The sequence below is a fragment of the Pseudopodoces humilis genome, chromosome 5 (genome assembly GCF_049639895.1).
Source record: "Pseudopodoces humilis isolate 2021_Gansu_Grassland_sample_001 chromosome 5, ASM4963989v1, whole genome shotgun sequence".
In the NCBI taxonomy this organism is placed as follows: Eukaryota; Metazoa; Chordata; class Aves; order Passeriformes; family Paridae; genus Pseudopodoces; species Pseudopodoces humilis.
Genome location: NC_142204.1, coordinates 49,354,983 through 49,378,421, shown reverse-complemented (window position 1 = coordinate 49,378,421; position 23,439 = coordinate 49,354,983). Strand labels below are relative to the sequence as shown.

The window sequence follows — 23,439 nt, the reverse complement described above, 5'->3', positions numbered from 1 at the left end:
CTCATTGATTAACAAACCTATCTGCTAGGGATCACAGTCCCTTAAACTGCTCAGCATTTTAAGAGCAACAGCAAAGTTGAAATGGTAAAGTGGCATTTTTGATCGTCTGCATCAGGGTTATGCTTCCTTATCTGGAAGGTCAGCTGGAAAACAAATTCTTGAGGCATCTGTAAGGATGCACTTTTAATTCTTGACAGAGGACTATTTGCTTCAATTTCCAAATCAAAATCTTCATTTTAGAGCTGGCCTCGGAAGTTTCCATGGACAGTGACTATGTCATAAATGAATACTTAGTCTAAACAGACACGGCACAAGGATAAGATTTCCTGAGGTGAGCACTAATAGTGAAACACCAGCCTCTCTATTAATTGTGCATGAACACCCATTTTGCTAATGAACCTTCAGAAGGTACCTGAAACACTGGGGTGTGAAGAAAATCTGTCAAGTATGTGGGCTTGAAAATTCAAACGAGGATACAGTGACCTCTGTGCAGCGAAGGGAATCAGAAGCCCAGTGTGCCATCCAAACTGCCTGGATTGTTAAACACGATTAACAAAAAATTGTTAAATTTTTAACACATTGTTAAAAAACAAAATGTAGAATCTGTGTTCTGAAAAAGTCAAAAGACAGCAATGCTACAATACACAAAAGTTTATTTTTTTCTTTTCTGAAGGCAAAATATAATAGAACCTAACATCAATGTATTTTGTACAACAAAACAGTTTTTATATGAGAACAGACAATCCATGAAGAATTTTTAAGTCTTAGAACTGCTTCCCTTTTTATCATGCTTTCTTGTGGTCAACAAAAAGTTGGCACAGAAGATGTCATGGCAGTCAGTCAGCAGGCATGCTCCCTCAGATCCTTGTCAGCTGGTGCCACAGGCTGGAGGGCAGGATACTTTCTACTTTTTCCATCACAAAATTTAAAGGGGCAAAGAGGGTGCTGAGAAACTGCAAAGAAATCAGATACACATTCAGAACAAAATCCAGGAGACAATATATCTCAAGAGAAAGCTGTTCAATAAGATATTCTTGCTGTGTTCCTTGGTAAAGTCCTCCAGCATGATAAAAATTACATAATTCACACATAAAGACTTAAATTATTGAGCCTTGCATATACAGAGATTTCTGGATTTTGCAGCAAAGAAAGCAAGAGCCTCATTTTTACAAAGATCAAAGTGATGAACTGTGAAAGTTTTCACACATCTCACATCCTAGATTGGAGCTCATACTGAAGCCACCAAAAGTTCAACCCAAAACCCACTGAAGAGAGGCTTTTTCATAACAGGGATCTGCCAGACCACCTCACAGAGACAAAAAGCTTGTCTTGAGATTCAAGTTTAAAATGGTTCAGGGTTATCTACAGATCTGAGGCATCACTAACTGTAATTTATCCTAACACACTCTGCATCACTGACTAAAATTTATCTTAACATCCTCTCTCTATTACAGAACACAACATTCAAAGAGACTTCAATATATTAGTGTTCAGACAGGCATATGAAAAAAAATCAAGATGGAGAACATTTTATCTCAGGAAAAAAATATTGGCAGCTACATAGGCAGAACTCAGGTATTCAAAACAGTTGTGAAATATATATTGAAATACATATTAATTTTAATTAATTATTAATACATTTGAGAAATACATATTAACTGCGATTTACATTGCCTGCAGTTCAACTCTAAACATTACATACACCTATGCTGGGGCCCTACATGTGTACGAGAGGGCACATCATTTATGATGTTTATGCATTTTAAAGGCAATAGTAGGCACTCTAATTCTTTTTTTTCCTCTTTGATGTGTTTGCCTACACTGCAGACACTACATCCTGGACAACTTGTGCATCATGGGAAAACCAGGTAACACCACCACTAGTAATGTCATTTTGTCGTTAGCACAGGTCAAAAAAAAACTAACTGAAGCAGAACAGGTATTTCAGTTCTGGTGCTAAAGGTCAAGCTGTATGGCATGAGCCACAGCTGAATCAATGAAACACTGACCCAGTTCTAGAGACTGCTCTTTCTGTTGCAAGTGGCTTAGCCCAAGGACAAACATTCCCTCTGGTTTTAAGTACAGCAAATTACATACTTGTAAAATCAATGAAATAAGAATAATTTGCCTGACAGTGACTTTTATTACAATTCATAGGAATTTTTTTGCTCAAGTAGTTGATTGTATTCTATAAAAAAGTCAGCAAATTATCAGCAGCTTAAAACAAGCCAAGTTTTTCTCCACCTCGAAAATCAGTTGTCTACAAAATACATTTAAATTCATGGATACCAAAACCTGACTTCCATAAAGTCCAAGCAAAACCTTTGCGGACAAGAAGCTGAGGATGCCACCTACTCTCTTGTGCAAGGTGATGTAACAGTACCTATGCTGGGGCATTCTGGCCCTTGGAATGCTCCTGGTGCTCCTTTCCTCAGGAACAGATGCCTATCCAGCTTGCTGGCAGCTCCCAAGAGAGCTCAGTCAGCATGATACACACTGAGGTTTCTTTTTAGGGTTTGGTTCTGGGATTTTTTTAACTGCTTTGCATTTCCTTTTGACTCTGTCTTTTTGCACAGAGATCAAAAAAAGCAGCACCAGCAGAGTAAGAATTCAGGGTGGCAGAAGGGGTTGTCAGAGACCTGGTTTCTATTATTATTTTGTGTTTGAAAAGAAAACCATCAACCTGGCTATTTCAAAGCTGCTTTCTGGTAGCACCTTCTGAATAGCTCCATTTGATTCAAATATGCATGTAATATCTTTTCAAGCTTTTCCACAGTGTGATTGGTGTTTTCATGGAGAAACTGACTATTCAGTGCTCAGTCCCAGTGATCAGATCCATGTGTTCCCTACTTCAGCATCTGTAGAGGTCCAAGCAGATGAAATGCCTCCCAGGGCAAGCCCACCTGCTGAACTGCGGTCTCATCCACCACACAGGAAATATTGAGACACAGCATGTGAGTGATCTCAGGCAAACAAAGGAATGAAATCAGAAAAATTAGTCTTTCTGAAGTTTGCCTTATTTTAAAAATTTAACTAGGCAGTACACTTTTAACTACATCTGTTGACTTGAATTATATAGTGACTTCTGTGTTAATACATCTCTCAATTTTAAGATATACTGTTATTGTTACAAAAGACCCTGCACTTACATATTTTTAATGATTTCCCAAGTATTATTAAATTTATGCATGTTAAAGAAATTTGATACTAGTAACTGTGGCCTGGCAATTTTATCCAAGCCATGCAATCAGAATTTTGCCTATATTTATTTCTTAATTGACTTCCATAAGCCTTTTGTTAGAAAGATCAGCAAAAACTAAAAGCACAAGCTATGAAAATGTTTTTTCCTAGCCAAGAGAAAATGCTAAAAAATCTGCTGTTAATTTAAGGTTACTTAGTCTGACAAAATATTAAGGTAGAACTGGATTTGATGGAAGAGTCAAACTTATTTCCAGGTACAACATAATGTGCATACATACACAGTTTCACAATGTAATATAGCACCATCATAATGACTACCAAGCAGACAGGAATATGTAATTCCATGAACATAGCCACAGAAACAGCACATTCATATATGAGCTATTTAGGGAATTAGTTACTTATGAAATGATCTTCCCTAAATCTGAAAGGGAAGAATCAGGGCTGGCCCAGCCTTTTCTATTCTGATACAGCTGCATTTCAAAGAGATGTCTGCCACGATTTTCTTCAGTCTCATGCACCTGGGACACTTTTCCCAGAGCAGACAACAAAAATGAGCCTTCTGAATTGAAGCCTTTCTATAAGCTACTAAATCAATGTCCCAGGCTCTTAAATTCTGTCCTTCCCATGGAAAAACCTCAGTTGCTGCATGGATTATGAAGATCAAGATATAGCTGAACCAAGCCATAATACATGTTAACTGACACAATAACTTCATCATACAAGTTTGAAGATCTTGAGTAATTTTTCCAGCTTTATGCACATAATGTAGCTCACTTTCAGTTCTTTGTGCTTACTAACTATAAGCTTTACTCGTTCCCATTCAGAGCCTTGGGGCATCTATCTTAATATTAACACCAATGGCAGCTGCACTTACACATCAGGGGAATAGATCCTTCTGGTCTGATTCTATTCACCAATTAGCTTTAGAACCTGCAAGCTCCAAACCATGGAGAAACAATTACCCACATGCCACCAGTTCCATTATCTCTCTGAAATCAAGTCAGCCACTAGAGCCAGGTAATTTAAGCCCATGAAAAGAGTCTCCAATTTTCTCCAATTCCAGTAGCTCACTGCCTGTGGCAGCAGAACCAAGTAAAAAAACTCCTTGTACTGCCAGCATATAGTCTTTGTTCAGGATACAAGGCTGTACAGGAACAAGGCAAAAAGGGACAGATTTGGGGTCTGCAACTGTGACAGTATCAGAAAACTAAAGATTTGATTGAAAGAGCTAAACAAGGGTCATACATTTCAGTAACTTCAGTAACTTCAGAACAGAAAAAAACCCAACCACCAAATACAAGAAAAGCTTTACAGAGAAGTTTGTGATCATATGCCCAAGTTAAACACTTACTGTCTACCTAACACCTATGTACAGACTCAAGAAACAAGAATGAGTAATAATATTTCAGCACTTTTTACTGAGAGAAGTATCTTCTGCTACAACTGATCTTATTTTCTGTCTTCTAGAGATAATGAAAGAAAATTCTTGTTGCATGAACCATTGCTGTACCAAACCTCCATCACTCACAGGCCTGGATTAACAGAACACCCGGCTCCCCTGCAAAGGGATTCTCTTGCCCTTTGCAAAAGGGTTTGAAAGAGTACTGACAATCTGGAATTTGCCAAAACCTTTCAGCCTGGCCTCTCCACCCCATTCCCTACACCCCCAAATCAAAAGTACCAAAGACATTAAAAACAAAGCCAGGAGGCCAGTTTGGAAACATGAGACCTAGAACAGAGACAAATATATTACAATGGAAGATATTCAGTATTTACTGGAAAAGGAATTCTTTACTATCCTAGAGCTTTTCTGTTAGTGGATTTTTCATCTCCTAGCATGCTGGAGCAGTGATGTTCTTGGTTTTGCAAAGAAAGAAGTTTAGTTTAGGATAATTCATGGCTTTTCCCCCCTCATCCTCCAAAATTTATTAATCCTTGGTGGATTAAAAAAGCACAATTAGGAGAGACTTGTCTGAATCTGGTTCAGAAAAGTTATGAGGGAAATACTGAGACTACTTCCTCCTTGGCAGTTCAGGGGAAAAGCACAGAAATTTGTCCTGGTTAACAGTACACTCTATTTCTGCCCATACTAAGAGTTTCTATTGCACTGGACATCACAGCAGCCATTATGACTCTACACAAAATAGAGGGATTCTGCAAGCTGTTACTAGTTTATTTAGGGGATGATATATGAAAATACACTTCTCCCACTAAGCCTGTTTTCTGGCAAAATCATAAGACATCAAACCTACCAAGAGAGCCATATAAACCAGAAAATACAAATAGCTGTGTCTTACTGATTAGCAACCTTGACAGCTGTGTGCCTCCCTGCTCAGATATGGACCGATGCTTCTGAATATGCAGATATTTAATACGTGGCAGTATTTAGCTCAGTTTTTCCTCATTGGTGTCTTTATTTACCAGAAGGGAGCAGCAGCAGAGAATACTCACAGCTTTTGCGAAGACCCCCATAAGCTCTGGGAACTGATGTGTCAGGAGGGCGAGCATGGCTGTGAAAGAACAGAGTCCAGCAGTGAAGAGGATGAAGAAGGGAAGCTCTTTCTTGGGATAAACTGAAACCTCATGAAATGCTGTAGAAAAAGATATGAGAAGGGGAAGGCATTATACATTGAAAAAAAATCAAATCACAACACCAACCAAAACCAAACCAATGTTCTTACATAGTTTAAACAACCAGAGACACACAAAGATGCTTTTGAAGGAAGAAGAGGATGGAAGGTCTGATGCATCTAAGGATATTATTGTTGTGTCATTTGTCTCTGCCAAGTAATTCTCTCTAAAGATCTGGTTTACTGGTTTACTCTGGCGCTATGTACATGTTATTTTGTCTTCCTTCTGTCAGCAGCTCTGCAACAGCTAATCCCAGAAAACAGACTTAGAAATAGAACACCAATTATTTTAATGTACATCATTAACTAATCCCATGGCTGCATGTTTGCTAATGCTGATACATGGACAGTGCAGCAACATGTGCCCAGGAGCAGCAGTGAGCCCAACCATATGGAAGCATTGCTGCAGAGCAGCTAAAGCAGGCTGTAAAACTACAGTCTTTGTAACTGTAAATTCTGAGTGTTTTATCTGCAGAGCAAGAAAAAATATCATAAAAGCAGGACATATATGCATGTAGTTTAAAACTTGGAAATTAAATAAACAGTGAATTTTTAAGATGTTTGTTAATATACACTGATAGGAATACAGAAATTCCCTTGACTCTGGTATAAAAAATCCTTCACTGGACTTCGGGAAAAGCAGTACTGAGATGACTAAAAGGGTTAGAAGAGGATAATGAATATTTTACCAGAAGGATATATCCCTTAAACTTCTATGGCAGCTCAGATTCAAGGTGAAAATTCCTCTGGGTTGGCAAAAGGTTGGGTGGACTCTTACCTGTCTGTTTCACTCCTTCAGTCTATAGTTTAGAGCTATGGTCAAGATAAATGCAAACTTTGCAACATTTTTTTTCTCATATACGACCAATCACAAGGCTTTCCATATACTCAAATTCTATGGCTATTCATATATATGAAGCATTACTCTTCCATTTTGCCTACTTTCATTGCTTCAGTGATCAGCTCCAATCTCTGTACTTGCAAATAACATAAACGCAGGGTAGCATGGCAGGATAGCATTCATGACTGCATTCATCCACAGTGGAGTGGTTCTCAAAACCAAAAGCAGGAATTAATGAGTTTAAATTAGAATATTAAAAACTAAAAATATGTATGACTCTTAAGTCTGCTGGTTTGACCAGTTAAAAAAACAGGGATAGAAGTAGGGATAGATTTTGTCCTCTTTGACTTAAAATAGAGTTAAGAAATACCAGAACGTGGACTTCTTAAGTCTAGGATCTCTTGTGCTTTTCTTGCACTGCCTTTTCACACAGACTCAACTCTGCTGTTCCAGTCTGTTATCCAGTCAGGGCAAAAGTTTTGTAATTGACATTTTTAATTTAGAAAGCCTGTCCAGTTGTTGTGTTCTGATATAATTCCAGTTGACTCTCCCATAAAACATGCACAATTAAAGGGTGTAGACAAGTATGCAAAACCCCTCTAACCCACCTGTGTCTGTCACGGTGTGCTAAACCCTTCCCTCCTCTAACCCAGGAGATTTTGCAGTGAAAGGCATTTCTCATAACTGCCCGAGCAGAACACACTGCCTGCATATGCTGTTAAAGAGTCTCACTGTTAGCTTGTAACATTTGACAAGAATGATTAGTTTTGCATCTAAAAAGAGAATGCTGAGCTATTCTGCATGACTTTGTCATTCCTGAATCTCTTGACACTTCACCCTCCCCAGCTCAGCATCCCTCTGAGTAAAGCAAGCAGAGCACTGTGAGAGGTGTTGTTATAATTAGGATGATTATAATGGGGTGGGGAGATACTGTCAGTTGCCAAGGATTTCTGCGTAATACAAGCAAGAATGTGCTGTAAAGGAGAGACTTGCAATGAGTGGATTTTCGCTGTATTATTCTCACCTAATGTTTACTCATGTAGGCTTATAAAAAGAGGCAACACCTTTTTCAGCCCAGAACAGGGAGGTTCCAAATGAAAGACTTACAAAGGGTTCAAATGCCCTCAAAAATAGCCTTCCCAGCAGAAGCAGGCTTCATTTTTACTGTTCAGAACAAATTTTTCTTTATTCCTTCTGAATAAAGGAGAAAAAAGGTGAGAGAAGAATCTTCTTCCTTGGATCAACTTTCATTTGCCTCCTCTGTCCTGACCCTGCAAACTTGTGTGTGTTCCACTTGTGCTCACACAAAGTCCCACAGAGAGAACACATGTGGGAATGATGTGTAACTGCAAGACTGTCTGCTTTGGCTCTTCCTCTGCATTCTTGTGCTTCACTGAATGCACTGCAATGAGTCTCATTAGCTTGCACTGTAACACTTCTTGAGGGCTGGATCTCTCCTTATATCCGTATCTGGGAACACTGCTGGCACTTCCCTAATACACACCATCAACCCACATAAAATTGACAGAGATGACTTCACCTCAATCTCTTCATAACAGTACACATGCCATAACATGAAGAAAACTCCTTCTTGCTATTTAAGACTGCTTCTTGGAAAACGTGTCATAGCCTGTCATGAGTACTAGCTGCAGTAATGATCCAGCTGTCCTCAAGCAAGTTAGATCTTGCCTCAGAATTTAAGTAGCCAGTGCGTGTACCAAAGATTAACAAGGCCTTGACACTGTACTTTTGGTTTAATGGGATGTTAACCTAGATGAAAGATTAGTGTCTTGGCAAGAGAGAATAGCAAGAACTAACTGATTTGGATTTCCTTGGTAATCTCTCTCCCTATCTGTAAGCTGTCAAAAATAATAAATACAGTGAATTGTTATGACCTATGCTGAGAAGCTGCCTCTGGAACCATCACAGGAGCTCCAAGGCTCACTGTCAATCTGGTTATTCTAATCCAGTGTACTCAATCTAAAAGGCATCAAAGGAGACCAGTGCCACAAAACTCAGGTAAACAATTCTTGAGTGTCAATCGTAAGAAGAAAAAGTTGAACATACATGGTAGTAGTTCTCTATCTGCAGTTTCTGTACAAATAGGGTAAGGGTAGAAAAGATGTCCTTTTTCCAGTGGATAGGGGATCATTCTGAAAGCTGAAAAGAAAACATGGTGCATAAGTCACTGTGAGTGTGGCAGTCACACTTACGAATACTTGCAATTCTGAAAAACAAACATAGACAAAACATTTATACTTGGTTGCAAACAACATATAAATTGCTTAATGAAGTGCCAAAATAGAAATCTACATTGAGCTTTTAATCACCAAACTCCTATGTTTATTTTTATTCTTGAGACAATGTTCATGAACGTCAGTTGACATCACATTACAAGGCCATACAAAAATGTTTGCATAATCAAAGCCAATTACACTTCCAATTCCATAGGCAAATTTACACATTTTGTCTTAGGGTTTTAGGCTGCAGAATTTTTAAATTTCAGGGGAAAGAAGTGCATCTGATATAACAGGTATAGCCTACAAAAAATTACCAACCAAGCCTGTAGAGTCAGACCAATACAGTCTCTGTTCATCAAAAATAATACAAGTTTTTCATGGTAAAAATACACTACTCTTTTTCCATCACACTCTAGCAAGCCAGGTAACACTGATGACACGAGCTCTGAGGACCAGTTTTCCAACACAGTCATGTTTTCATTTTCTATTTGGCAATCAAAGATTAATACTAAATTATTAAACCCATGTTCCTCTCATGCATTCTTTCAAAATTCAGCAGATCAAGTCAGGTTTCCAATATAAATCTTCAGGTCATGGATTAAATAATACTTAATCTTATGAATTTTTAAAATTGAAAATAATAACAGAGAGGGAGGGAAATGGATTACTAAAACTTGATGGTGCTGATGTCATAGGCCATCTGAGTGTGGTTTATGGAAACATCAGAATACTTGACTGAAATACAGCTTTGCAATCAAGGCATCCTTTTCCATTATCCTATATATTATTTTCACTGTTAAAATGTCATCAACATGTTATTCTCACTACTCCTATGAACATCAGTCACTGAAGCAATATTTTCCCCAACAGATGTCCTAGAAGCACTGTACACTTGAGTTGTTAGGTACAGCCCACTGCCACACAATAACACTCCATTATCTCTCGCTCACAAGGCAACTTAAGAATTTATTTAAATACACAGTCCCCCAATATTTTCAGCTGTGCACACTGCATTTCAAATTATGTTAGCTGTATTTTTTTGTGAAATTATATTGTTGTATCTTTTCTTGATTGCTGCTTTTAAAGCAATAGTAAAGAAGGCAGAGATCTTGAAAGATTCTAAACTAACCTGGGCTGTAATGCTCTTCCAGCATTAACTATCCCTCTCCATAGCAACCCAAAAAGCCAAGTACAAATACAATAATCCAAGCTGTGTATGATCTTAACACGCAACAAATTGAATGTCTGTACAAAAACATATGTTCAATGATGTTCAGTGCTCATTTCTTCAAAATCCCTAACACAAGTTTTACCTTCCAATTTGACTTAATATTGAAACAGACAACCAAGCCTCTTCTGCCTTACCCTAAGCCACAGTAATATTAAGATTTTAATCAAAATAAAAAGGGAGGTAAAGTTGTTTTTTTTACAAAACAAGTGAAAAATGTCTGGATAGATTTTACTCAGTTTAAGCAGTCATGGTTGACATGAGATCATGGGATATTTACAGCAAAACAGCTTTACAGCAAAACAGCTTTATTTAGCAATGTTATCAGCCATGGAAGGAAGTGCTGTGGTTCATCTGGATCAATTTGTGTCTATGTAGGTACTTCTCTGCCTTACTCCCTACAGTATTATCTGATCCTATTTTACATGAATTGACTCAGTTAGCACAGAGGCAGTTTGCCACTCACCCACATACTTGCTGCAAAAGATACTGGAGCATTTGGGAACCCCTAGGTTTCTCTTCATGCAAACAACAGGAATTTTGACACAAATCGTGACAAACCATCACCCCAGACACTTTTGAAACATGTTACACTTGAAACTACAGGCTTCCTGTACAGAGAACCTGGCCCGAATGCAGTGGTGGCACTTGGGCTTTTATAGTTTTACTATGAATAAAATACCTACAAACACGTAGAAAGAAAGAGGGCAATTGACCATGTATTATATGTAGATGGTTAAAACTAATATTTAATTACATTTAACTTCCCTGGCATGTCTTCACTGGTTTTCACTTAGTTATGCAGAGATGCCAAGATATAGACCAAACATTATGATTATTGCACTAGACACTGTGAAACCATTAGAACCCTTGGTTGTCTTCATGTCTGAGCAATATTTGAACAAAAATTTTGAGGACTTGTGCACTGTTTGTATTTTTCTGAAATCACTGTACAAAATGAATTATGGATTTTTCTGCAGAAGTTATGCAATGATATTAATTTACATCTTTACAGGCTATTATACAGCTATTAGCTAATAAATTATGTGTTCAGATTGCTGAATGTGGCGATAATAAGAAGGGGAATGTAGCTAGATGAGAATTCCCTATGTGGCCATCAGGCACAGATGACTCGCAGGAAGACTGCAGACTCCTGTGCCAAAACCTGGTCTTGGTACAAAGCTCTTTAGGGGCTCCCCAGCCTGACAAAGTAAATGAAGATCTGTTCAGGATTCCCTGCAAAATACTGCTTTACTGATGGAATAATGAACCCTGAGCTAAAGGACTTCTGCAATAATCCAGAAGAGAAGGAACACTGCGTAAAAAGCGAATCACTGAAAATAAGCCATTGGCAATGAACCTATGACAGAGAAAATAATAGACTGGGAGAAATAATGGGAGAAGAGCTAGCAGATGTGACAGAGAACAATGCAGCACAGCAAACCCCAGGCAGCACTGGTATGGATTACTGAGCAAGGTGTTCTCTACACCTAGAAATAAAACCAGTGCATCCTCAGGGAGCCTACATTGCAAATTAGGCAAGTTCAGGTCATTTCATACTGTAATTGAGACAGTAAATCACTTTTACACTGGAGGTATTAAGTGCATTTCTATAGGGATTATAATAGTAACAAACTATCTTTTCTATCAAAGCTAAATGAAGACAAAAAATGATGAAACACACACACAATAAAAAACTGGTATAATAACATATAGAGAGGATGAAAAAGAACAGAATAAAGCAGAGCAGAAACAGGGAACTAGATTACAAAAAGGGAAAACTGCATCAGAAAATAGGCCAACAAAGGCCGATTTTAAATTGTACTTTTAAATTCTCTGAAACTTGGTAGAAAAACACATCACAAAGACAGGATAAGATATATTAGAAGATTTAGAAGTCATATACTCCAACCTCGCACTCAAAGCAGGGTCATTTCCAAGTTAGGTTGGATTGCCCAGAACTATGTCAAGCTGAGCTCTGAATATCTCTGGGGCTGGAGACCCCACAGATCCCTCTCACTATGAAAATATGTTTCTTAGGTCTGGATTAAATTTATCTGGTTTGAACCTGTGTGTATTGCTTCTTGTCTTTATTCTGGGCCATTCTGTGAAGACTGTGACTCTGTCTTCCATATCATCTCTCTATTGGGTGATGGAAGACAGTAATTGGATCATCTCTTTGTAACTTTTCTCTAAAAAATCCTTTTTCTGTTTCTCTGTTTCTGTTGCATCTCTTCTGTATTTTTCTTTTTATTCTTGGATTTTTCAGCCTCCTTTGTACTGAATTCTTTCGGGATCCTCCCTCGTGGGGAGCCCTGCTTATCTCAGTTCTTATGATTCGAAGAAAACTCCTGAGCTCGTTAGAATCTTGTTTCTTGTGTTTTTTAAAAGGTCATCACAAAACTTAACAGGTCTCTCCAGGCTGGCTACACAAGGTTAATCTTTGCAATCTGGTACATTTCTTTCTTCTGATGGTACAAACAAGGCCTTGTGGCACACTTCATGTCTGATGCACAAAATGGCCCCGAACTACGCAGTTCTTTTATCTTTATACCTATTTTTACCCAATTAACAATAGACACATATATTATTTTTCTTAATGACCCAATGACCCATCACCCCTGTGATGCATTGCGGCATTCTCTGTCCAATCACTTACTACTACCCAAAAACCTCTAGGAGAAGAACATGAAGAAGAAAGAAGAAGGGACAAGAGACAACACCCTAAATCCTCCATCTTGTCTCCTGTTCTCTAAATTAACTTTTTCACCCAGTGGTTTAAAAAAACTTTCTAATCTACACACTTACACTTTTAGCTTTTTCCATCTAACTTTAACATTTGTTTTCATGTATCACCATGAAAACATGCTCATGAATTTCATATTATATGAAATTCAGTGTTTTTCTGGATCTTATAACTAAGTATCAGAAACAAGGGTACACACTCTGTATTCCAAACTCCAACACTCTTCACCCACCATAAGGTTTCTCCAAGTTGAACAAAACCAGCTTCCTCAACATTTTGTCCATATTCCTTTGTCCACAGATTCCAGTTCCCTATGCATCCCAGTAACCCTTCACTGAATTCGCTCCAGTTTGTCAGTTGAAAAAAAACCATAATAAAATACAGTGTTGCTTTATACTACACATTAATATATACCTGTCTATAAGGCACACTCATCATTTCCAAATATCAAAGCATTCACAGAATCACAAAGTGGTGTGGGTTGGAAGTGACCTTTAAGATAATCTAGTTCCAACTCCACTGCCATGAACAGGGACGCCTTTCACTAGACCAAGCTGCTTGAAGCCCCACCCAACCTGGTCTTGAACACTTGGAGGGGTGGCACATCCACAGCGTCGCTGGGCAACCTGTTCCAGTGCCTCACCACCCCTATTGCAAAATATTTTTTGTTTATGTCCAATCTGAATATACTCTCACTTTGAAACTAATCTCTACAACCCTGGAACGAAATAAGTTAATAATTTATCTCCTTATCCATGAAGTAAGAAAATACGTCTCAAAGAAGTTGGGAAATTTTGTTTAGTATTACACAGCAAACACAATACTCATTATTTTACTCATTAAATGGTTTGTGTTTTCAGTTCAAATTTCAAATATTTCAATTGACAAAAACTATTACTTTTTTCATGACATTCAATAAAAATATTTGATTAGCTCCTTTGTAAGAAAGAGGATTACTTACTGCCTTCCCATGTACAGTGTAAGAGGTTCAATGCCCCCTCTACTCTTTTCCAGTGTTGAAGATGAAAGAAAGCATATGCTATTGCTTCACTGTCCCCTCTCTTCAGAATATGTTCAGGGGGCAGAATTAGGCTTTTCATTTCTAGTAGGTACTGAAAGAAAAAAGCAGAGCACAATTATTGCAGAGGTAATACAAAACATAGAAAGCTGACTGCAATTCTGTAATGCACACTGGAAAGTCTATTTCCCTAAAGTACTTTTTCTCATAAGGTTTCATCAAATGTGTAACATCACCAGCTTGAAGAGAACTACTGAATTATTCCCAAACACTAAGATATGCTGTCAGACGCTTTACAGCAGTAGTATGGGGACTACAGAGACATTCAAAACTAAACATCTCTTTTATTGAAGGAGATGAAAAAAAGGGCTCAAAGCAGAAAATGGAATTTAATTAAAAGAGCTTTTTTAATTAAAAATGTTTATAATAAAATGAAGAAGACTTTAAGCATTTTGATGCACAAAGTCTTTCTATAAGGAAACATATAGCACTCATAGTTTGCACACAGGTTGCTGCATTTACTGCACTGTCATTAACTGGTTGTGAGATTGATGAATACACAAGCTTGGCAGCCAACAAAGTAGCTAACAACAAGTTACAAAGTAAAAATGTTACATAATTTAACAACCTCCTCATTTCCCAGGGTGGGATGGGGGTGAAAGTATGACACCTTTAAACTTGCTACTAGAAATAGTTGTTGAATGTTATCATTAAAATGAAATTTTTCACTGACTGAACACATAAGCAATTTTCACAGAAAATTTCCCCGTAACTGGCTCCCCCCACCCAGCAGAAGCAGATGAAACACACAGAGAGTTCATGACACAGGAAAAGGCAGATGTTTCAAGCAGGTGATTTTTCCTCCCTCCTCAATCCATGAGCTAAACTAACAGTTAACTAGACAGACAACTAACAGCAGCTCAGCAGACATCACTGGTGTTACTGTATTCCAGCTAGTGGAGGGGGAAAAAACAGCAGAGGGTAAAGACAGCATCCTTTACAGGAGAAGGAGTACCAGACAGAAAACAAGCTGCTGAATCAGCTTCTGTCAGCTCTCCTGAGGAGTGTAATATTTCCCAGCTGTGTGCTGACTGCTCACCGCAGCACAGGGAAACTGTCGCTCTCTTCCAGGATGCCCAAGATCAAATGTTCTCCCCACCAGACTGTTCAAGTCAACACAAAAGGCAGCAGGTGAGCCAGGCCCTAGCACGAGGCTGGGAAAGGAAAGGTATGGGTGATCACTGGCAATGAAGGAGGGAGTGCACAGCCCCTCCATTTCACCCTGTGCTACAGCCTGGTCTGGAAGGAGGAGACCGCAGGACCTAGGGACCGACAGCTTCCCAGAGCAGGCACCCGGGAGGAGAAAGGGAGGCATGGGTGGTGTCAGCTTTGCACAACCCATGATAAATGCTGACTTTTGTGAACAGGATGTGCTGATGCAGAAAAGAAGGCAAAAGAAAGGAATGAGGACTGAAAGTCAGCCTTGTGGAAAGGAAAAGGACAGAAGGAAATGAGCACCAATGATTTTGTGGAGGATGTCCTAGAGCATGTCACCCTTTTGTCTGAAGGAGTTGTCAAGCAGGTAAAAGATTTGGAGAGCTCATGATCAAAACACAGAACTATCAATCCTGGAGAATAAATAAACACCTCAAAGAGAAATACCATTTCTGACATGGGTCACTATTAAAGGAGGAGAAACTGAATTAGCAGTGGGAGTAGTTGAGTGTGATACCTGGATTTTCTCTAAAGCCTTTCAGAAAAACCTGAGAGTTGCAGAGCAGGTGGATTAATGGAGAAAGTTGCAATTTAGTAGGCAAACCAGGGGATTAAGGATGATAGAACAGAAAAAAGAGCTGACAAGAGGGGAGGGAGCTATCAGGCTTACATGGATACAGCAAACATTCACTGCCCTAATGAATGCCTCACCCTTTTAAAAACACATATCTGTTGAGCAGAATGGAATACAGCTGCAAGAGCTGCAGGTTTCTACTTGTCTTATTATTTTAGAACATTAAACTCTTATTTCCATATTTTCTGCAAAATTAAATGAGAAAATAAGTTCTCAATATTCAAATGTTCCAACCAAAGGAAAAAACATCAACAAACCCAATGACATGTCACTACTAGTAGGGACAGAAAAACCAGGAAGGAATGTTGTATTTCTAGGAGCATTAAAAGTAAATGTGTTATTTTGATTCTTATGTACTGCTTGTTTTCAGCAATTAAAAAGAAACCAAGAGGAAATACCAGATGGAAGGATATATATATATCTTGACTCTTGCAATCAAGCTTAGTCCTCACTCAGTTAAGTTGACTTTTCAGTCTGCATTTTTCTCAGTTTCAGAAAGAAATTATTTTTAGAAGTGCCTCAGATGAAAAATGTGAAACCCTCCTCCCTTGTTACTGTATCACAGCTACCTTCCCAAACAAAAATCCATAACCTGGATTGGTGATACTCAGTAAGACCCACACACAAAGTTGATAGGTGGCTCAAGACTCATTTGTGACACATAGATGTTTTTATTTTATGCATAAATGTCAGCCACACCTCTTGGGCATATGAACTGTCAATTAATTTATTCTGGAAGCATTTCCAGCAGGAACACTGACTGTTCACAGCCCCAGAGAGACCCTGTCTGGAACACTTTGTACAGTTCTCATCAGGCACTTTCCAAAACAAAGAAGATTAAATTTCTCAAATACACAAAAAAATGGTTTTTGGAGATGGTACCTGAAGGCCTCCATCTACTTAAGGTCTCTAAACATCAGTAAAGGGTACCAAAAAGCTGCCTATCTGTAAGTAGGGCTTGATTATTATGGAAGGAGAGATATGACTGTCCATGAAAATTAGGATGGTCTTGATGTCCTAGAATATCATATCCATTGGTGCACTGCTGTATTTTCAAGGAGACTTCAGGAGCCCGGAGGGCATTTGAGTTCCTGGAGGTTTTTCTGGCAGGGCTCAGGGAGACAGCCAAGGGCAGCCCCCCTTTTTGGTAACTACAGGCTACTGGTCCGGTCTTTCAGAGGCAGGACTGAGCCCCAGCAATCTGCTGGGCTTCTAGCAGGTTGTCTGTGAAACCAACACAGTCCCCCTAAAACATTTTGTATTGGACAAGTAGACAAATTCCAATCAAATGAACTAAATAATAAAAAAATTAAAATCTTTCCTTAAAAACCATCCAATGAGCTGTAGTCCTCATGCTGCCCATATAATGCGTGAACTACAGTCCTGATGGTCTTCTGCATGCAACAAACATCTTCAGCAATCAACAATCATCAACAATCATCTTTCTCTTGGGAAAAATCAGTCAAAGACATCTGACTGTAGTTTCCAAGAGGCTGCTGCTGCACTTCATCAAAGGCTAGACAGGTGCACTCTACTCTTGAGCCACCACAGACTTCAGGTGGGAATCTGACTATTCATATCTCAAAATTTCCAAAGGCCTTATTCCAGAGCACAGCCCTTGTTGTCACAGAAGTAACAGGGACACAAAATCCAATCATAACACTAAAATTCATACTAGTAACCTACATCTCTTGACAGACTCCCTATTAACTCTAACCCCTGATACACTGGCATCCACCCAGACTGAATCACAACCTTCACAATTTAAGTGACAATTTACTTTATCAGTCCTTTGAACACACAGGGAAGAGGGGACCCCTCTGTCATCCTGACAGAACTCTGAACCCAAGCATAATTCCACTTCAGAGGGAGAATCAAACAACAGGCTAAATAAGAAACCTAGCTAAGAGCTAGGCATTCATGGAGGAGATCTAGATGGTAAGACCAACACATCTCCAACTGCATTTGTTTTTCAGGAACAAATGAAGAAGTTTAACTAGAACAAGAAATAAAATGCCATCACCATCTGGGCTTATCATGTTCCTTCACAAAATGAGCCAGCTCAGAAACAAACAGCCAGAATGATCTCTTCATTCTTGTGGCCAGTGACACAAGAGGACTTCTTGAGCACTGGAACAGGCTCTCCAGGAAAGTGGTCACAACACCAAGCCTGACAGAATAAGCTTTTGGACACATGGTATCTTGGGAATGGTGCTGGGCAGGGCCAGGAGTTGGACATGATGATCCTTGTGGGTCCCTTCCAACCCTGGCATTTTCTTGGATTTGATGATTCTATGACCCAGCCGCAATGAAGTTAGAAGGAAATACTGGAATTGCACAATGATTTCTGCCACCATGAGATAACTCAATTAGGCCTTCGTCACTGCCGGCTTAGATTACTTTTTTGGGTTGTCCTTTTTTAGCTTTGTCTGATCTCTCTCTTCTCTCCCTCTAACCTTCTCTTCTGTCAAAGACCTATGTTTAGGAGTTACAAATGTAACAGTAGTTTTCATGTACCTCTACAGAGGGCTTCTGGGCCAGTTACACATGGCTGTCATAGATGCAGCTCAGCTACAGCCATTCTGTACACATACAGGAAAGTGTTTTAATGAGCATTTGGAGAATGACAATGCACCTTGTACACATGAAGTGCAACAGGGTGGAATTTATACTTCTCTTGCTTAAATCAATCAAGTATACATTATCTATTTCACAATATTGACAGCTCTCTGGCTCCTAATTATCTCCTGCTGGGAGTGCTTTTAGCATTCCACAGTACTTCAGTGACCTTTTATAAAATAAATCAACCTAACTCAGGCAGGTTTCCTTCTTTTCCTGAATCATGCGATTTGACTCTGAAATTACAGGTCAGGTTGCAAACAGGCAACAGTCACTCCTGCACCTGTGACAACATCCTTCCAGGCCAGAATATGAGAATTTAACATTGTCTGAACAGGAACTCTCCTCCTCCCAGTGGGATGAACAGCATAAGCTTAAGAAAGTTCCAAAATACTGGTTTCTACATGCCCAGGGAAGCCACTTTTAGGTCACCTTTCAAATTCTCATTGAATTGATGGTAATTAAGAAGTTTGGCCTTTCTTCTGGAAATACAGCAACAAATGACTGTCTCACTGAAGAGTTAAAAACTCTCTCAAACATATCTCACATAGTTTCTCTGTAATATCATGGGGTGTGTGGAACAGATTCATTTCCCATCTGGTCTATGAATTTGTTTGCATTATTTGTTTCTATTAGCAACTACAACTTACTAGAAACCACACAAGCATACGGACAGACACAGTTCTTACCAAGAAAATCAAAATAAATAAGAAAAAAATGAGAAGGGATGCAACAGAGAACAGATGAATCTTTTGAAAGTGTTTAAGTCAATGGTTTATGACATCCTTTTAAGAGACTGTTTATGGACAAAATTATTATTTCTTAAAGCAGTATCAATATTTAAGTTGTCTGATTGAAATGCAGCATACTTCAGCAGAGACTCTCTTCAACTCAGCACCTGGCTTACATAAAACCCCATACAACTGTGTGTAGGACATACTTTTGACTCACTTCTAACAATCAGATATATGGACCATGATCTGTTTACTCTTTAATGAATACCTCTAGTCTCACACATCACAGAAAGGATGGGGGTGCTTTTCAGGAGGAGTTTGAATGAAGGGAAAGACCTCTGCAAATCAGTTCAGGAAGGGTGTTCCACAACTGAGAAATGTCCAAGAGACAGCTGTGGTAGCTTATCAGCATTAGTTTTTTATAGTCCTGTTACATACAAGTAGGGAAGCCCCAAACACATATATAAATAATATTGATGAAATCATGTCTGAGTATACATATACCTTTTTCCCCAACTACTCCACAAATTATGTACTCTTCTTGATACCCTTCCTCTGGAATTACAGCTTCAGTGGAAACACAACCCTCTCTGTTTAACTCCTAAATTTTTGTGCAGTATGTTAAATAATTTGTAACATTTTTAGTTTATTTGTTCCTCACTCTGAATAAAAGACTCATTAACATTTAAATCCTAGAGAAGCTCTGAACACACGTTAGTTTTGTGGCCCTGTAAGATTTTTTGGGATGCTGCTTGCTAAAACTTATCCCCATTTCATTAAAAACAAATGGGATATGACTTCAATTACAACTGAGTGGAAACTGAGGTGTAATATCCACACAGTGTGTAAAACTGTAACCAAAAATGAACTTTCACACCTTAATATCCTTTAGCTAATAGCAGCAGGAATGAGTGTGAAATCAGCACTGCTGTATATTAATCTGTTTTAGGCTATTCTGGTTTAATGTTAAAATGTGAACTATAAAAACCTCTGGAGTCTACTCCTATTACTACCTTGTCATCCTGGTAATTTATGTTTCACAAAGGTTTTCAATTTCAGAGTGTCAGACTTTGAAAAAATAGAGGAAATAAATTAACAACATGAATTCAAGGAGGAAGAGGACTGGAATTTCTTTAAACCAAAAGTAGAGAAAATAATATAGAACCTGCATTTTACACATGGGCATACTTGTGAGAGGAAATTCGGCCTCTTATTGAACAGCCACCTAACCAGAAGCTGCCTAAAAAGAAGGAGGTGATAAAGGATGAATGAAAGTACTGATCTACAAGAAAAGCAGGATTTTGGAGGTCTGGAAGTGCAGAGATTATGGAGCAAATGCCACAACTTACAGTAAAGTGGATTTTGAAGAGGAGGTCAAACCAAAGAACATCAAGGTCTTAAGTAGAAATAGAAACAGAAAAAGCAAAAAGGTAGTAAATGAAGATTTGATCTCAGTTTTATGGCAGCACAGAGCCTGGAGACAATAGCAGGATGGACATTAGAAGCATGCATAGAAGTAGAGGCCAGTGCACTATCTCTGTCTCTGAACAGTGAATAAACCAGTCCCAGAAACAGACCTAAAGCAAAAAGATCCCCACTCAGGTAACTGGTGAAAGACATAAATGCAAAGCCATTCATTTACAGAGGATGAAAACACTGTGTGTTAAAATGGGAATGTTAGTATGCAAACTGCTAAAAGTGATTGTAATGGAAACATTTATCAGTAGCATGGAGATAAGTGAGGAAAATGGAACAGGCTCCCAAGGATTGCACATGACAGACTAAACTGGTATTTTTCCTTGGCAAGATCTCCAACTGGGTTTCATTAAAACATGAAGGTTCACCCAGAGAGTTAAACTGGCAGCTGGGAAGAAGAGAAATACCAGTGGTTGTGCTGTTGCAAGAGCCATTGGGATGGAAGAAAGTAAACAGAGAAGGCCTGGAATCAAGCTTTATATTTTATATTTTATATTATATATATATATATATATATATATAATTATATTTTCCGTTTATAGTAGGGCACATAAATAGAAGCTCAGCTAATATTACAAAAGGGCTCATTCACACCTAAACTTTGTTGTCTAAAAATCAGGCCTTTACTGGAAAAGAGTTACTCCTTTCGTAGTCAATGTAGAAACATTGAGGAGGAAAGGTGTGTCTAAAGATGTCCAAGACAGTTCATTCTTTCCAGTGCCTGTAGAGGAAGTCTAGATGATTTTATTAAGCAAACAGCGTAACTTTCAGACAGCTACACCATGCTATTTAGGGGCTGGATTACGAGACAAAGATCACAGAGAAAACATTTAATTCCTGCAATGCAAGAGAATTAACTTTCTGCAGTCCATGTATACACATGGAAGAGGGTTTGGGTTTATCTTGACCAGACCTGGTATTCAATTGTACCTAATAAATAGGATCCCTCTATTAACACATCCCAGTTTTCTGCTGCCTACTTTCAAAAGAGCAATGCTAGCCTAAAGGTTTGTGGGGTGAAGTTCAGAGGCCAAAAAGGTCCTGATGCAAAAAAACATCTGCCTTTAGCCTTCAGCAACCTCTCAGCAACTTTCTTACTGCTGAGATACAAACCTCAGAGAGCAGGTATGGGAATTAGAACACAAATCCACTTTTTTTTACTTTTCAGTTCTCAGCAATTCTTCATCTCTGAGCTTTGCACTCTCAGAACTTAATGACAGGTTGCTGCATAAGGAATTACTAATGCAACTTATATGAAGCACACCATGAAATCCAAAGATAGGTTCTTTTGTACAGCATGCCAAAACCATTTTCTTACATATAATCATTGAAACAAATAAAATATGCTACTTTGAACTAGAAGATCTTTAATGACTATTTTGCAAATAATAATAATGTATCTTTATGCATGATATGCCTTCAGCACAGCATTTGGTGAAATCCATGTCAGCTAAAATTTCAAGTTGCACAGTCCTGAATATGACATCATGAATGAAAAAACTGTGCATACTATCAGCTTTTTTCCCCTTCCGTTGCTTGCTCTCTTTTCCACAACATCACTCCTTAATCCTAACACAAAAATCAGGAGTTATACCCTCAGCAGTGTTAGTGATACAATAATGTTTTCTCAATACTCACTTTTGGCACATGTGGATTAAATTCTACTGCTCTGTGTATAGCTTCTACTGCATTCATCTCTGCAGTACTCAGCCCTCGCCTTGAGGCAGCCTCTGGAGAAAATCTACAAAAGCAAAGAAACAAACACATTAGGTCAGAAATGCTAGTAACAAAAAGTTAGAAAAGGAATCTAGAACATGGGCCCATGTAACCAAACTGAGTAATTTTCCTATGCTCTCCAAACTTCCATAGCAAGTGGAATCTCTGAGTGATCTATTACATCAAGGCCAATAAAAATCCAGCAGAAGCGGAAAGCATGTTTGTATCTAATCATGGCAGAAAGTCAGTTCAAACAGTCCCTTCTCTGTCACTAACCTAAATTTGCTCTAGGTACCTTGCTAGGGGCATATTCAAGGCTAATATTGCAGGAAAAAAAAAAGGAAAGAAAAGGAAAAATAACAAGACCAAAAAAACCCCCAAAAAACCAATGCCAAATTATTGTTGGAGGGTTTCCATTAAAAACAGGTTTGGGTAAGTTTTAGGAAGGTTCCCAACCCAATGCCCCTGGGTCAGGGTGAGATGGACGCACGATGCAGCAGCAGTAGCAGGTGGTCTACTGGCTGCAGCACCATTGAGGGTAGCATGCCCAAACTGTGGGCAAATCATCTGCCCCAGTGAGTAAAAAACCAGACCATGCAATCTCTTTCTCACCTCACACCCCACGGCTAACTCCAGAGCTGTACTTGGCAGGCAGACACCACAGGGAAAGCTGTGACAACCTTAGCCCTGCCCTCCCAAGCTGGAGTCGCTGTGTAGGGAGGAAAGATGTTGCAGTAGGTACTGGCGATCTACAGGATAAAAAGAATGAAAGAAAATTACTTAGATCTTGATGTGTACATACACTTTAAAAGCAAAAACTGTCAGGATGTCAGTCAAGAAAATGGCTTTCCACTCCACTTGCTTTTCAACTTTAGGGGGCATTCGACCCTCAGGTGCACAGACACAACTCTGCCTGGGATTTGTGTGAAGGCATCTGAGAGCAGAATGGGGATTTTTGAGCTCCATCTCACAAGGAGCTGAGCACCCTTTCAGACTGGGCCAGTGCTCTCAAGTCCACAGACATCAAAGAGATGTGCTCAGCACCTTGGAAGGTTGAGACTCAAGAGAAAAACATAAAAGGAATGAACAGATATTTGTATCTCTAAAAATATGAACGTCATCTACCTGTCAGAATCCC

At 38.8% G+C, this 23,439-nt stretch overlaps 1 protein-coding gene across 6 annotated transcripts in view; it reads right to left on the bottom strand.

Annotated features, from left to right (window-relative positions):
* Window positions 1–636: 636 nt before the first annotated feature.
* ST7 (suppression of tumorigenicity 7) overlaps window positions 637–23,439 on the bottom strand; it is a 134,522-nt gene continuing 111,719 nt past the window's right edge. For all 6 annotated transcript variants that reach the window (XM_005519245.3, XM_088054950.1, XM_014249060.2 and 3 more), the window contains 5 exons: window positions 22,224–22,326; window positions 13,851–14,001; window positions 8,743–8,835; window positions 5,656–5,795; window positions 637–953 (listed from right to left, as the gene is read on the bottom strand). In XM_005519245.3, the coding sequence (XP_005519302.1) occupies window positions 858–953; window positions 5,656–5,795; window positions 8,743–8,835; window positions 13,851–14,001; window positions 22,224–22,326 (583 nt within the window). In that variant the 3' untranslated portion in view covers window positions 637–857. The remainder of the gene's footprint in view (window positions 954–5,655; window positions 5,796–8,742; window positions 8,836–13,850; window positions 14,002–22,223; window positions 22,327–23,439) is intronic.